Genomic DNA, 15,594 nt, shown 5'->3' on the forward strand with positions numbered 1-15,594 from the left:
TTTTATCAAAAAATTTCTTTTTAGGTTAATACTTTTTCTTTGTTTTATTTTTTTTCACTTTGGGGAAATTATAGCTTAGACGTAAAATTACCACCTTTTAAAAAAGTGTAACATGCTTTAAGATAAACCAATCTAGATACTTAAAAAATTCTTCTTATAAGTCCTATAAAATTTTTTCCAAGATGAAAACATCAGGTTTCAGTATCCTATGGTCAGCATAGTTATATGTTTAAGAATACTGAAAGATCTATAAGCACTGGTTATGTAAGTTATAACCACTGGTAATAATAAGGTAATAAGGGTGTGTGATTGTTTCAACAGTCCAGGCTGTGTGCTAGGAGCTTTATGTACTTTACTTCTAATCTCCAAGAGCCCGATCCTGTAAGGTCTTCAATGCAAAAGAGACTCAAGTTCAGAGAGATTAAAGAAATTGTTCAAGGTAACACACTCAAACCAGGATTCAGACTCTTACCTGACTCTGTATTTTCACATATACTAATTGTTTTCTCTTTTTCTATGATGAATATGCATTGAATACATAATATGTATTCATATAATAGAATTTATTGAGGGTCTCCTATATGCTAGACACTGTTGCAACAGTGGTGAAAAAAAGTTTTTGTTTTCTGAAGCTTACATTCTTTTATGCACCAGACACTGAAAGGTACAGAGAGGAAAGGGCATGGAACCTATCTTAGGGAAGCTATGGTAGCTAGCCTGAAACAGAAAAAAAGAACCTAGTACATTTAGATATATTGCTCCAATTACAAAGGTTTGTAGAAACTTAGTAAAAGACACTTCTTCTAAGTTTTTTAAAGGAGTTTTATGGTTTCAGTTCTCACATTTAGATCTTTAATCCATTTTGAATTCACTTTTATCTATGGTATACATAAAGTGGCCCAGTTTTCTTCTTTGGCATGTAGCTATCTGGTTTATTGGAAAGACTTTCCCCCATTGTTACTCTTTCTTCCTTTATTGTACATTAATTGACCATATAGATGTGGGTTTATTTCTGGGCTCTCTATCTTATTCCATTGATCTATGTGTCTGTTTTTGTGCCAGTACCATACTGTTTTGAGTCCTGTAGCTTTGTAGTATATCTTGAAATCTGGGATTGTGATACCTTCAGCTTTGTTCTTCTTGACCTTAGCAACATATTTCTGGTTTTGTTTCCTTAGGCAAGGGAAACAAAAGCAAAAATGAACCAAAATACACCCAAATAAAAGGCTTTTGTACAGCAAAAGAAACTACTGACAAAACAAGAATGCAACCTTCTTAATGGGAGAAGATAGTTGTAAATGGTATATCCAATAAGGGGTTATTATCCAAAATATATAAAGAACTCATACAGCTTAACACCAGGAAAGTAAACAATCTGATTTAAAAATGAGCAGAGGACCTAAACAGACATTTCTCCAGAGTAGACAGATACCTAACAAACACATGAAAAGATGCTCAATATCATTAATCATTAGGGAAATGCAAAACAGAACCACAATGAGATGTGATTTCACACCAGTCAGAATGGCCAGTATCAAAAAGATAAGAAATAACAAGTGTTGGCAAGGATGTGGAGAAAAGGAAACCCTTCTTGCAGTGTTGGTAGGAATGTAAATTGGTGAAGCTGCTTTGTAAAACTGTATGGAAGTTCCTTAAACAATTAAAAATAAAAACTCTATACAGTCCTAAATACTGGGTTATTTACCCAAAGAAACCAAAAACACTAATTTGAAAAGATATATGCGCCCCATTGTTTATTGTAGCCAAGATTTGGAAACAACCCAAATGTCCATCAGTAGATGAATGAATAAGAAATTGTGGTACGTGTGTGTGTGTTTGTGTGTGTGTGTGTAGGGACACACACACACACACACACACACACACACACACACAGTGGAATATTACTCAGCCACAAAAAAGAATGAGATCTTGCCATCTGTGACATGAATGGACCTACAGAGTATTATTATGCTAAGTGAAATAAATCAGAGAAAGACATACCATATTATTTTACTTATATGTGGAATAAAAAAAATGAACAGGGGCGCCTGGGTGGCGCAGTCGGTTAAGCGTCCGACTTCAGCCAGGTCACGATCTCGCGGTCCGTGAGTTCGAGCCCCGCGTCAGGCTCTGGGCTGATGGCTCGGAGCCTGGAGCCTGTTTCCGATTCTGTGTCTCCCTCTCTCTCTGCCCCTCCCCCGTTCATGCTCTGTCTCGCTCTGTCCCAAAAATAAATAAAAAACGTTGAAAAAAAAAAATTAAAAAAAAAAAAAAATGAACAAAAAACCTGGACTTTTAAATATAGGGAACAAACTGGTATTTGCCAGTGGGGAGGCTAATGAGGGATCGGCGAAATAGGTGAAGAGGATTAAGGGGTAAAACCTTCCACTTAAAAAAAAAAAATAAGTCACAGAAATGAAAAGTACAGTATAGGGAATGTAGTCAATCATATTGTAATAATGTATGATGATAGTTGGTAACTACACTTATGGTGAACATTGAGTAATATATAGGATTGTCAAATCAGTGTGTTATACACCTACAACTAATATAATCTTTTATGTCAGTTATACTTCAATAATAAAAAATAAAGATGACGGTTCTAAGTTTCATGGTCAGTCAGAGGAAGATGTGATAGAGGAGAACATTTTTGATTTGGGTGTAAGTTTACCAAATGGACAAACTGCCTTTATCCTATGAAGAAGGAACAATTTAGATAGAAACTAAGAGGTGAGGGAATATAGGTTGTTTTAGAAACTGTAAGTAAGGGGGTGCCTGGGTGGCTCAGTCAGTTAAGCATCTGACTTTGGCCCAGGTCATGATATCACAGTCTGTGAGTTCCAGCCCCGTGTCGGGCTCTGTGCTGACAGTTCAGAGCCTGGAGCCTGCTTTGGATTCTGTGTCTCTTTCTCTGCCCCTCCCCCACTCACGCTGTGTCTCTGTCTCTCAAAAAATGAATAAACGTTAAAAGAAAAATAAAAAAGAAACTGTAAGTAAGTTGTTTCATTCTACTTACTGTTATTGCTTCTACTGTAGCATAAATTATAAGGTGGAGGAATGGCAGGAGATAACGCTGGGCATTATAAAGGGCCAGGTCATAAAAGACTTTGTAGGACGTATAACAATTTAATTCCCTATCATCAAACAGCCACTAAAAATTTTTTAGCAGAGGAATATTACAAACATCAGAGTATTAAAAAGTTGAGGAGTGGCAGTGAGGATGGAAACAAGAGCTATCACAAAGAATTAGAAGGTCTAGTTTTGATAGAGCTTGGTGATTAGTTAAGTGAAAAGGGAAAAACTGAAGTCCTGTATTTATGATTTGGGTAAAGGTTGATGGGATGATGCCACCAAGACTGAAAACATGGGAGATGGTTGCAGAAAAGGTTAACTCTCCATCAAATTTTATGTGCCCTCTTTTACAGAATAGAGCTGTTACTGTGAAAGGGCTACCCAGTCAAGGAACACATTTTCTTTAATTTTAATATTTGTTTATTTTTTAGAGAGAGCATGAACAAGGGAGAGGCAGAGAGAGAGGGGAGACAGAATCTGAAGCAGGCTCCAGGCTCTGAGCTGTTAGTACAGAGCCTGACATGGGGCTCGAACCCACAAACTGTGAGATCATGACATGAGCCAAAGTCAGATGCTTAGCCAGCTGAGCCACCCAGAAGCCCCAAGGAGCACATTTTCTAATCTTCCATTCAACTAAATTTGGCCATGTGGTGAGATCTCCAAACAGAATGTTATCAGCAGTGATGTGCATCATTTTCATGCACTGTAAAAGGAGGGGATTCTTTCTCCATGTTACCCCTCATGTGATAGCTACATGGTAGTGAAGCCCTAAGGGATGTTTGCAGCCACAAGATGGGAGGGACTGAGTTTCTAAATCACTAGTTGGAAGAAAATTGCTGACCTGAAAAACTCATTTTAGATTATTAAATAAGAATGAAATAATTGTGGGGCACCTGGGTGTCTCAGTCAGATGAGTATCCGGCTTTGGCTCAGGTCATGATCCCACACTTCGTGAGTTCGAGCCCTGCGCTGGGCTCTGTGCTGACAGCTCAGAGCCTGGAACCTGCTTCAGGTTTTGTGTCTCTCTCTCTCTGCCTCTCTCTCTCTATTTCTCTCTCAAAATAAATAAACATTAAAAAAAGAATAATATATATTCGCTCAAAGAAGGAATTATCAGCAGGTTAAAATACTTACAAAAAACAAAAAACCTCTTTTTGACTATATCTATGACAGGTTAAATGTGGCTAGAGCAAGTTGGAAAAGAAAATAAGCCCGTTAGGGTAGAGCCTGCAGGGAATCAAGTACTATAAGGAGGTCTTTGGATAGACTAGACATGGGGCTTATAATTTGTGACTCATGGACAGGGCTAAAGGTGTAGTGAAACTTTGGCTAAAATCTTAAATTCTACAAGAGCGACCAAGGCAGGAGTCAGCACAGGAAAGGAAGAAGGAAGGAGTAGGCGCAGAAGAAAGGCAGGGCTGTGCCTTCCCACTGGCTGGGTAAAATCAAAACAGTTAGTTCCTACTGAGGCAGAATTAAGACAGAGAAGCAAACAAAAATCCATCTTGGATGGCAGATTGTAGGGAATGGAGAAGAAGTGGTGTTCCCAAGATCCTTTTGTTGGATGTGGAAGGGAATAGGAGAGAACAGGGTCTTGGAGGAGTATAAAAATAATTTTTAAATTAAGATTTAATTACATATAATGATTTGTTAGTTTCAGGTATACATCATGATTTGATGTATAAAATGTGAAATGATCACCAAAATAAGTCTAGTTAACATCCATTACCATACCACAGTAAAAATTTTGTTTTTTCTGGGGCACCAGGGTGGTTCAGTTGGTTAAACTTCTGGCTTCCGCTCAGGTCATGATCTCACAGTTCATGAGTCCAAGCCCCGCATCAGGGTCTGCACTAACAGTGCAGTGCCTGTTTCAGATTCTCTGCCTCTCTCTCTCTCTCTCTCTCTCTCTCTCTCTCTCTCTCTCTGCCCCTCCAGCCCTCTCTCCAAAATAAATAAACATTTTTTAAAAAATTGTTTTTTCTTATGAGAACTTTTAAGATGTCTTAGCAACTTTTAAATGTACTATATAGTTTTACTAATTATAATCACCAGGTTGTACATTACATCCCCAGGGCTTATTTATTTTGTAAGTGGAAATTGTATCTTTTGACAGCCTTCATCCATCCTTTTTGCCCATACCCAGTCCCACCTCTGAAACCACCAGTCTGTTCTCTGAATCTATACTTTGTTTTGTTTTTTAATTAGGCTCCATGCTCAGTGTGGAGACCAACATGGGGCTTGAACTCATAACCCTGAGATCAAGACCTGAGCTGAGATCAAGAGTCAGATACGTAACCAAAGAGCAGCCCCAGGCCCCTCTCTTTGAGTTTGTATTTTAATTTTTTTTCACATTGCACGTTATAAGTGAGACCATATGGTATTAGTTTTTCTCTAACTTATTTCATTCTTCATGATACCCTCAAGTTCCATCCCTGTTGCAAATGGCAGGATTTTCTTCTTTAATATGGCTGAATAATACTCCTTTGCAGATGTATACCACATCTTCTTTATCCATTCAAACATCTATGGACACTTAGTTCATTTGCATGTCTTAGCTATGGTAAATAATGGCAATGAGCAAGGGAGTGAGGACAATCACTTTGAGTTAGTGTTTACATTTCCTTTAGAAAAATTACTAGAAGTGGATTTGCTGGATCCCATGGTAGTTCTGTTTTTCTTTTTTGAGGATGCTCTATACTGTCTGACATAGCAGCTGACTAATCTACATTCCCACCAACAGTACACAAGGCTTCCTTTTCTCCACATCCTTGCCAATACTTGTTAGTTCTTGTTTTTTTGGTATTAGCCATTTTAACAAGTGTGAGGTGTTGTCTCATTGTGGTTTTGATTTGCGTTTTCTTGATGATTCATGGTATTGAGCACCCTTTTCATGTACCTGTTGGCCATCTGTAGGTCATCTTTGGAAAAAAGTCTGTTCAGTTCCTCTGCCTATTGTTTAATTAGATTGTTTTTTTGTTTTTGTTTTTGTTTTTTTTGAGATTTAGGAGTTATTTACATATTTTGGATATTAACCCCTTATTAGATAAATGGTTTACAAATATTTTCTTCCATTCTGTAGGTTGCCTTTTCATTTTGTTTTTGGTTTCCTTTGCTGTGCAGAAGTTTTTTTTAGTTTGATGTAGCCTCACTTGTTTAGTTTTGCTTTAATTACCTTTGTTTTTGGTGTCAAATCCAAAAAATCATTGCCAAGATCAATGTCAAGGAACTTATCTCCTAGGTTTTCTTCTAGCAACTTTATGGTTTCAGGCCTTATGTTCAAGTCTTTATTCCATTTTGAGTTAATTTTTGTGTATGGTGTAATATAGGAGTCCATTTTCATTCTTTTGCATTTAGCTATCCAGTTTTCCAGCACCATTTATTGAAGAGACTGTCCTTTCCCTACAGTACATTCTTGGCTCCTTTGTTGTAAATTAGTTGGCCATTATATATGTATTTACTTCTCTGATTTCTCTTATGTTCTCTGGGTCTATGCCTATTTTATGCCAGTACCATACTGTGTTGATTACCATAGCTTTTTAATAGTGTTTGAAATTAGGAAGTGTGATGCTTCTAGCTTTGTTCTTTTCCTCAAGCTTTGGTTATTTAGGGTCTTTTGTGGTTCCTTACATCTTTTAGAATTATTTGTTCTACTTCTATGAAAAGTACCTTGGAATTTTGGTAGAGATTGCATTGGATCTGCTTTGGGTAGTATGGGCATTTTAACAAGATAAATTCTTACAATCGTGAACATGGATTATCTTTGTGTCTTTTCTTTCTTTTTTTCAGTGTGTCTTCTGTTCACCAATGTCTTACAGTTTTCTGTGTACAGATCTTTCACCTCTGTGATTAAATATGTTTTTAGGTATGTTATCCTTTTTGATGCAGTTGTAAATGGGATCGTTTCTTTAATTTCTCATTCTGATAGTTCATTATTAGTGTAGAGAAATGAAGTTGATTTTATATGTTATGTATCCTGCAACTTTACTAAATTTATTATTTCTAACAGTTTCTTGGTGGAATGTTTAGTGTGTTCTATATGTAGTATCCTTTTATCTGCAAACGAAGATAATTTTCATTGTTCTTTTCTGTTTTGTATGCATTTTATTTATTTTTCTTGCCTGATTGCTCTAACTAGGACTTTTAGTGTTATGTTGAATAAAAGTGGTGAGTGTAGACATCCTTGTGTTGTTCCTGATCATGGAGGAAAAACTTAAGCACTGTTGAGTAGGATGTTAGCTACAGGTTTAACATATATGGCTTTTATTCTGTTGAGATGTGTTCCTTCTATACTCATTTGTTGCGAGTTTTAATCATGAATGAGTGTCAAATATTGACAAATACTTTTTCTGCATCTTTTGAAATGATCATATGATTTTTATACTTTAGTGTTGAACCATCTTTACATTCCTGGAATGAATCTCACTTGATCATTGTGTATAATCCTTTTAATGTATTGTTAAATTCAGTTTGCTAATATTTTTCAGGATTTTTAAATATATGTTGCATTAGGGATAGTGTGCTGTAATTTCTTGTGTTCTTTTCTGTTTTTGGTATCAGGTAATATTCATACATTGAGTTTGGAAGTGTTCCTTTCTCTATTTTTTTTTTTTTTTTTTGCAGATTTTTAAGAAGGATTTGTAGTAATTTTTTAAAAGTTTGTTAGTTTGATAGAATTCACCAGTGAAGCCATTAGTCCTGGACTTTTGCTTATTGGGAAGTTTTTGATTACTGATTCATTCTCTTTACTAGTAACTGGTGCTATTCATATTTTCGATTTCTTAATGAATCAATTTTGGTAGGTTGCATCTTTTAGGAATTTTATTAATTTCTTCTGGGTCATTCAGTTTGTTGATTTATCATTGTTTGTAGTAGTCTCTTATGATCTTTTGTGTTTCTCTGTTATCAGTTGTAACATCTCTTTAATTTCTGATTTTGAGTCCTTTCTCTTTTTTCCCCTGTTGAGTCTGGCTGAACAGTTCATCGGTTTTTTTTTGTTTTTTTTTTTTTTATCTTTTCAAACAACCAACTCTCAGTTTCATTAATCTTTTGTATTGTCTTTTTAGTTTCTAATTCATTTATTTCTACTCTGATCTTTGTTATTTACTTTCTTCTACTAACTGTAGGTTCAGTTTGTTAGTTCCCTGAGATATAAAGTTAGGTTGTTTGAGATCTTTCTTGTTTCTTAAGGTAGGTGTTTATCACCACAAACTTCCCACTTAGATCTGTTTTTGCTGCATCCCAAAAGTTTTGGTATTTTGTATTTCCATTTTTATTTGTGTCAAGATATTTAAAATTTTTTAAATTATTTTTTCATCCATTGGTTGTTTAGGAGCATGTTGTCTAATCTCCATGTATTTGTCAATTTCCCAGTTTCCTCCTTGTAAATTTTCATATCATTACGGTTTCAAAACATGCTTGATGTGGTTTCAATCTTAGTAAACTTAATAAGACTTGTTGTGTGGCCTAATATACAGTCTGTCATGGAAAATATTTAGTATGTGCTTGAAAATAATGTGTACACTATTGTTTTTGGATGAAATGCTTTGTATATGTCTGTTTAGTACATCTGATGTAAAGTGTCATTTAAGGCCAGTGTTTCCTTATTGATTTTCTGTCTGGAGGATCTGTCAGTTGATGAACATGGGGTATTAAAGTCCCCTACAATTATATATTTAGCTACTCCTATGTTGGGTACATACATATTTTCAAAAGTTGTATTTTCTTCTTGGATTCACCCTGTTTCATTATACTATGACCCTCTTTGCCTCTTACAATGGTCTTGTTTTAAAGTCTATTTTGTCTGATATATGTGTATCTATTCCAGTTTTCTTTTGGTTTCCATTTTCATGAAATGTCTTTTTTCCATCATTTCACTTTCAGTATGTGTGTGTGTGTCCTTATGTGTGAAATGAGTCTCTCAAAGGCAGCATATACATGGGTCTTTTTTTTTTTTTTTTTAATCCACTTGGTCACTCTGTCTCTTTTGATTGGAGAAATTTAGTCCATTTATATTTGTCATTATTGATAGACATGGGTTTATTGCCATTTTACTCATGTTTTGGTTGGTTTATAATTCCTTTGTTTCTTCTCTTGCTCTGTTCCTTTGTAATTTAATGATTTTTCCATTGTGTTATGCTTAGTTTCTTTTCTTTTCATGTCTTGTTTATTTACTATAGGCTTTTGCTTTGTGGTTACCATGAGGGTTATATAAAACAACTTCTGATAATGGTCCATTTTAAGCTGATAAAAACTTAAGTTCAAATGCATTTTTAAGCTCTACAGTTTTACTAACCCCCCAACATTTTATGTTTTTGATGTCACAACTTCTTTTCATCTTATGTATTTATTAACAAATTATTGTAGTTGTTGTTTTTACTACTTTTGTCTTTAACCTTCATACTAGCTTTATTAACTTTTCAATATTAGCCTTTACAATATTTTTTGAAATCTAATATATTTTTACCTTTACTAGTAAAATTTATACCTTCATATGTTTTCCTGTTATTAATTGATAACTTTTATTTCAGCTTAAGGAAATCCCTTTAACATTTTTTATAAAGCCAAGTCTAGTGGAGATGAACTCCTTTAGCTTTTGCTTATCTCTCCTTCTATTCTGAAGGACACCTTTACTGGGTAGAATATTCTTGGTTGATAGTTTTTTTCTTTGAATATATTGTGCCTCTCCCTTCTGGCCTGCAGAGTTTCTCCTGAAAAGTCTGATGATGGTTTTATGGGGTTTTCCTGTATGTAACAAGTTGTTTTTCTTTTGCTGCTTTTAAAATTCTCTTCTTGTCTTTATCTTTGATCACTTAATTATGTATCTTGATGTGGGTCTCTTTGGGTTCAGCTTATTTGGAACTCCAAGTTCTTCCTGGCTCTGGATGTCTGTTTCATTCCCCAAGTTAGGGAAGTTGACGGCCATAATTTCTTCAAATAAGTTTTCTGTCCCTGTGTCCTTATTTTTCTTTTGGAGCTCCTATTATATAAATATTGGTTTATTTTATATTGTTCCCAAATCCCTTATACTATTTACACTTTTTTAATTCCTTTTTGTTGTTGCTCCTCTGAGTTGATAAATTCCACTGACCTGTCTTTGAATTCCTTATCCTTTGGCTTCATCAAGTTTTCTATTCCTTTTATTACATTTTTCAGTTATTGTATTCCTTAGCTCTGTGATTTCTGTTCGGTAATTTCTTATATTTTCTATTTCTTTGTTGAAATTCTTAGTTCTTGCATTGTGCTTCTGACCTCAGGGAGAGCATTTTTATGATTGTTATTTTGAACTCTTACCAGATAAATCACTTATCTTCATTTCACTGATGGGTTTTTCTGAAGTTTTTTTTTTTTTTTTCTTTTGTTTAGAATATGCTGTTCTGTGTCTTCAAATGCTTTGACTTTGTTGGTTTCTGTGTGTTAGATAAAACAGACACTTCTAGTCTCGAAGGTAGGGCCTTGATTGCGAAATAAAATCTGTTTCAATCCTGCCCTATCTCTTTGTTGTCTCTCAAACCTTTGTGATTTTCCAAGTAGTCTGCTTTATTTTTAGTAGCTCCCAGTAGTTGAGTGTATGCCAAAACCTGCCAGTGTCCCACTGGGAAGGATCTCAGTCAGTAACCAAGTTGTTTGATTGGAAGCCACACCCTCAGGTGGGATTTTTTAAAGTATGCAAATTTACCTCTTTGATGGTAAGACTTGGAAGTGAGCATCTGTCTGTTCCCTCTGCTCTGAGCCCTGATGTGATAGCCAGTTAGGAAGTGTTTCTCTGTTTGCTGTAATCCTGTTGGATCTGTGAACCTAAACCCTGCTCTCCAGCAGAGCCAGCCTATCAAAGGATGTGTCCTCTGGGCAGCAGCCACAAAAGCCAGGATGTTGGATGTTTATACAAGTTCCTTTCTTGGTGACACCAGCAATGTGGGGCATGGCAGAGGGAGAGTGTGAAGATGGTACCTGCTGGCCTCTACGGTATCTGGAGATGATTGCAGGTGGCCCCTAGATGTGTGTTTAATTACAAGCTTGCCCCTCTGGTTACAGGTGTTAATATAAGCTAATAGGCCTCTTCCACAGAAAGAATAGGTGTTTTGGTCTGCCTCATCATTAGTCCCTGGATAGGTAGCTGGTTAAGAACTCTTTGTTACAGTCCTGTGGGACCTACGAGAGCTCTGGGGGTTACCAGAGCTGATGATCAAAGGACATCCCCTGGGCAGCAGCTGCAAAAACTGGGGCTCTACGTGTGCATTGGCATTGTTTTCCGGCAGTACCTGCAGCCTGGAAAATGGCAGAAGGAGAGTGTGAAGGTGGTTCCTGCTGAGCTCTGCAGTCTTGGGAGAATATTTCAGCAGCCCTGTAAATGTGTGTTACTTAGAATCCTGCCCCTCAGGCTGAAGATTTAAGATAATTAGATAAGCCTCTTTCATAGAAAGATTGGGGTTGCATTTCATTCTGCTTTCTCTCACTCCTGTCCCCTGCCGGGGTAGCTGTTTCAGAACTCTTTTTCTGTTTGTTACAGTCCTATGGGACCTACAAATGCAAGGTCTGAGCCTGGAACCTGTTGCCTGCCAGAGCTAAGTAATCAAGGGTGTCCCCTGGGCAGCAGCCACAAAACCCAGGGCACCAGACATGTGCACGGTCTCCTTATTGGGAGATACTAGTTACCTGGAGTGGGTCAGAGGGTGAGCACAAAGATAGCACCCAGTCTCTGATGTCTCTGGAAAGGATTAAAGTTGGTCCTTTAATGTGAGTTTAATTAGAAGCCCCAGGCTGCAGATATAATGATCATAGGCTTCTTTTGCAAAACACTTGGGTACTTCAGTGGGCTGCCTCATTTCTAGACCATGAGTTGTAGCTACAGGGAGCCTGTGTGAGCCCCTTAAGAACTGTTGCTCAGTTTTCCATAGCCTTGTTATTCTCATAGACACAAGTCCCATTGGCATACAGAACTTGATGTTTTGTTGTTGTTGTCTGTCAGGTGCAGGTCTTAAAAGGTAAGGTATTAGTTGTAGGGTTCAAAGCACTTGCTCTTCAGGGAGAATTTTAGAGTTGTGGGTTCCCTCTGAATTGTGGGTTGCTATCAGCCCATGACAGGATTTGTGGTGAAATTGTGCCTCAGCCTCTCCAACTTTTTTTTTAAGTTTTTTTTGTTTGTTTGTTTTTGTTTGTTTGTTTGTTTGTTTTAATACTCTGTCCACCCAGCATGGGGCTCAAATTTATGACCCTGAGATCAAGAGTCACACGCTCTGGTGACTGAGTCAGCCAGGACCCCACAACTTGTTTCCATGTGGATTTTTTCACATTCACCCATTGTGAAGGAGTCTTTTAACTAGTTTTTGGGTTTTTTTCAAAGGAAATTGTTCTGTATGTAGCTGTAGATTTGGTGTGTTTGTGGGAGGAGGTGAGTTAAGCATTCTTCTCCATTGCCACCTTGAACTAGTACCAATTCTAAAGGAGTAAGGTTTGGGGTGTCTGAGTGGCTCAGTCGGTTGAATGTCCAACTTCGACTCAGGTCATGATCTCACACTCATGGGTTCTAGCCCCATGTCAGGGCTCTGTGCTGATAGCTCAGAGCCTGGAGCCTTGCTTCAGATTCTGTATCTCCCTCTCTCTCTGCCCCTCCCCCACTCACACTCTGTCTCTCTCTCTCTCAAAATAAATAACACATAATAATTTTTCTTTTAAATAAAGGAGTAAGGTTTAAATATGACTGTTAAAAATAGGAAGGTAATCACTTGAGAGATGGAGACACATGGAAGAATTTCAGAATTCACAGAATTTGCCATGTCACACCAGGAAACCTGATGAAGTGGAGAAAAAATGCTTAACCAACTGAGCCATCCAGGTGCCCCAAGAAGCTGATTTCTTAAAAATCAAGATTCAAAGAATATTAAATTGGAGAGAGAAACATGTAGAATATAATCAAATTTTGAAAATAAAAAGATAGCAGAAGATATACATAAAATATATAGTGTCAGAGTAAAGACAGTATAAATGCAATAGAAAATTAATTCTAAAACAGAAGAAGAGGCAATACTGAGTTACTGATCCATACCAATTATGAAATCCAGCTTGGCAGGCATTGTGAAGTCTTGCTCGCCTGGATTATGGGGGGAAATTCTTTGAACAATTTAGTTTTTTTCTCTTTGGAATGATCTTTTCTGTCATTTATCCTCTATAAACAGATCTGAGGTGGCTATTGGTATTATGTGCTTGCCTTGGTGTATATATAACCTTCTCAGCTTGTGTGTGGTGCAAGTCTGGGGCTTGCGTGCTATTTAAGAGTTGAACATATAATACTTTCTAAATGATTGAGTAGTGGGATTAGAGAAAAGGCTCTACTGCATAAAGTTATTCAGGAACCTGAGCTGGTGGGGACTTTGCTGTCATTAACTGGCGGTTTCCATGTTTATAAATGTATGTTCACATCAGATGGCAGAAGGGAAGAGAAGTGGGAGGTTTTAGGGAAAATTTTTATGGGTGAGGGGTAGCAGTGGCATATACCACTTTTGCTTATGACCAGAATTCAAATCACATGTCCAAACAGACTTCAAAGGAGGCTAGGAAATGTACTCTAGCTCTGTGCCTAAGAGAAGAGGGAAACAATTTGGTAAGCAGCTTTCTCCTTTATCCAATCTCCTTTATCTTACTTAAAACACTTTATCCTACCAACAGAGAATGTATATTTTTTTGTAAGTCCATGATACACTTGCAAATATAATTCATGTAGTGAGCCGTAAAGAAAGTTTAAGAGATTTGTCTAAGGAGAGATTCATAGTCACATTTTCTAATAATTCATTAAGTTAGAAATCAACAACAAAAACAACAACAGAAGATGCTTAACCTCCCGTACTTTCTTGGAAATTAAGAAACATTCTGGTTTTTAGTGAGAAAAAGACTAAAAGAAAAAAAAAGTGAAAATAAGAAATTACATAGAAATTGATGAAAATCAAAATCAGTGGTTTGTTCTATACAAAAATATATACTTCTGAGGGCCTTTATTATTTAAGAAACCTGAAAATAAATAAATTGATATCCAACTTAAATTTAGAGAATAACAATAAATCTCCAAATTACATTCATATATTTGTCTCTTTTGAACTGCATTTACTATGATTACTTCAAGACTTTTCATAAGTTTCTTAGCAAGTGTCTATTCTGTTGCTTACTGTTTCAAAACCTATTAAATTTTGTTTACTTTATTATTCATCACAGGCAAATTTTTCTTTGTAGTATTAAAATAATCTTTGTTGAATTAATGTGAAGGAAAAGTACTGTAAGATGAATTGGTGGGATTAAGAGGGAGATATGAGGGGGTATTACTGTTTATACTTGGGAGTTGTTAAAATTTTGTTTTTCTTCTAGATTCCGATGGAAGAAGGAGGAACTTGTTCTTTAAAAGACAGGCCAACATCTAAGAAAATCTGTAAGTATAACTATCAAGTGAATTTTATTCTTTAAAATGAACTAACATTTAAATGAAAATCAGTTGTTTTAAATGTTTTTTTTTTTCAGATTTATGCCACCAAATATTTCATAGATATGTTAGAATATACTAGTATTACACTTATTTTTATTGTATATATTATACATGAGTATATATAATATATATGTACAGTTTAATGAATAATGAAACTGATACCCGTATATGTACTTTGTAGCTTAAGAAATGTATAATCAGAACTTTTGAAGGTCTTCTCAATTGCATTTCCTATCCTGCCCCCTAGAGGTAACTATTATCCTGAATTTATTTTTTGTGATATCACACATAGACTTTTCCATTGCTTAGTTTTGAACTTTTTACAAATTGAGGCCAACTCTACATATTTTTCTGATGTTGTTGTTCACCCACTAATGTATTTTGAGGTTTGTTCACTTTGATACTTTTGACTCTGGTACATTTCATTATTTGTTTACTACTATATCGTTTACGACTATTTTGGGAATGTACCACAGCTTATTTATACATCCTCTGGCTGTGATTATTTAGGTTGTCTTGAATATTTTGATATGATAAGCAGTGTTGCTTTGGCAATTCTTGACATTTCTTCTGACTCATGTGTATAAAAATTCCTCTGTGATATAGTTTTACAAGCAGAACTGAGTAGTCGTATGGTATGAACATCTTCACCTCATCCAGGTAATGCAGAATGTTTTCCAAAGTAATTGTGCCATTTTAAACTTCAACTAGTGAGAGGTAGGAGTCTTAGTTGTTAAATATTGTAACACTGGGTCTGGTACCTCATTGTTGGCAATCTGGTATTGCATTGTATTTTTAATTTATATTTCTCTATTAATTAGGTCGATTGGCCATCCATGTTTCATCTGTGAAATGCCTTTCATGTTTGTTGCCTGTGTTTCTTTTAAGTTGGGCTTTCTTTATGGGATGTGTCTTTTATATACCTATATGTGTATATCCCTAGATATTAACTGTGTATAGCAAATACTTCAGATTTGAGTGGTCTTTTTATTCTATGCTGTCTTTTTATTGATAAAAGTTTCTAGCACTTGTTATATATTCTGTGATAGAAT

General features: G+C 36.0%; 1 protein-coding gene across 2 annotated transcripts in view; it reads left to right on the forward strand.

The window, feature by feature from the left end:
• CB4H12orf40 (chromosome B4 C12orf40 homolog) overlaps nt 1-15,594 on the forward strand; it is a 56,687-nt gene that overhangs the window by 27,687 nt on the left and 13,406 nt on the right. Inside the window, exons 10-11 of one of the 2 annotated variants that reach the window (XM_042990805.1) lie at nt 322-439; nt 14,428-14,488. In XM_042990805.1, coding sequence (XP_042846739.1) covers nt 322-439; nt 14,428-14,480 — 171 coding nt within the window. In that variant the 3' untranslated portion in view covers nt 14,481-14,488. The remainder of the gene's footprint in view (nt 1-321; nt 440-14,427; nt 14,489-15,594) is intronic. The other variant, XM_007090798.3, reaches the window with a different exon arrangement.

The sequence above is a fragment of the Panthera tigris genome, chromosome B4 (genome assembly GCF_018350195.1).
Source record: "Panthera tigris isolate Pti1 chromosome B4, P.tigris_Pti1_mat1.1, whole genome shotgun sequence".
Lineage (NCBI taxonomy): Eukaryota > Metazoa > Chordata > Mammalia > Carnivora > Felidae > Panthera > Panthera tigris.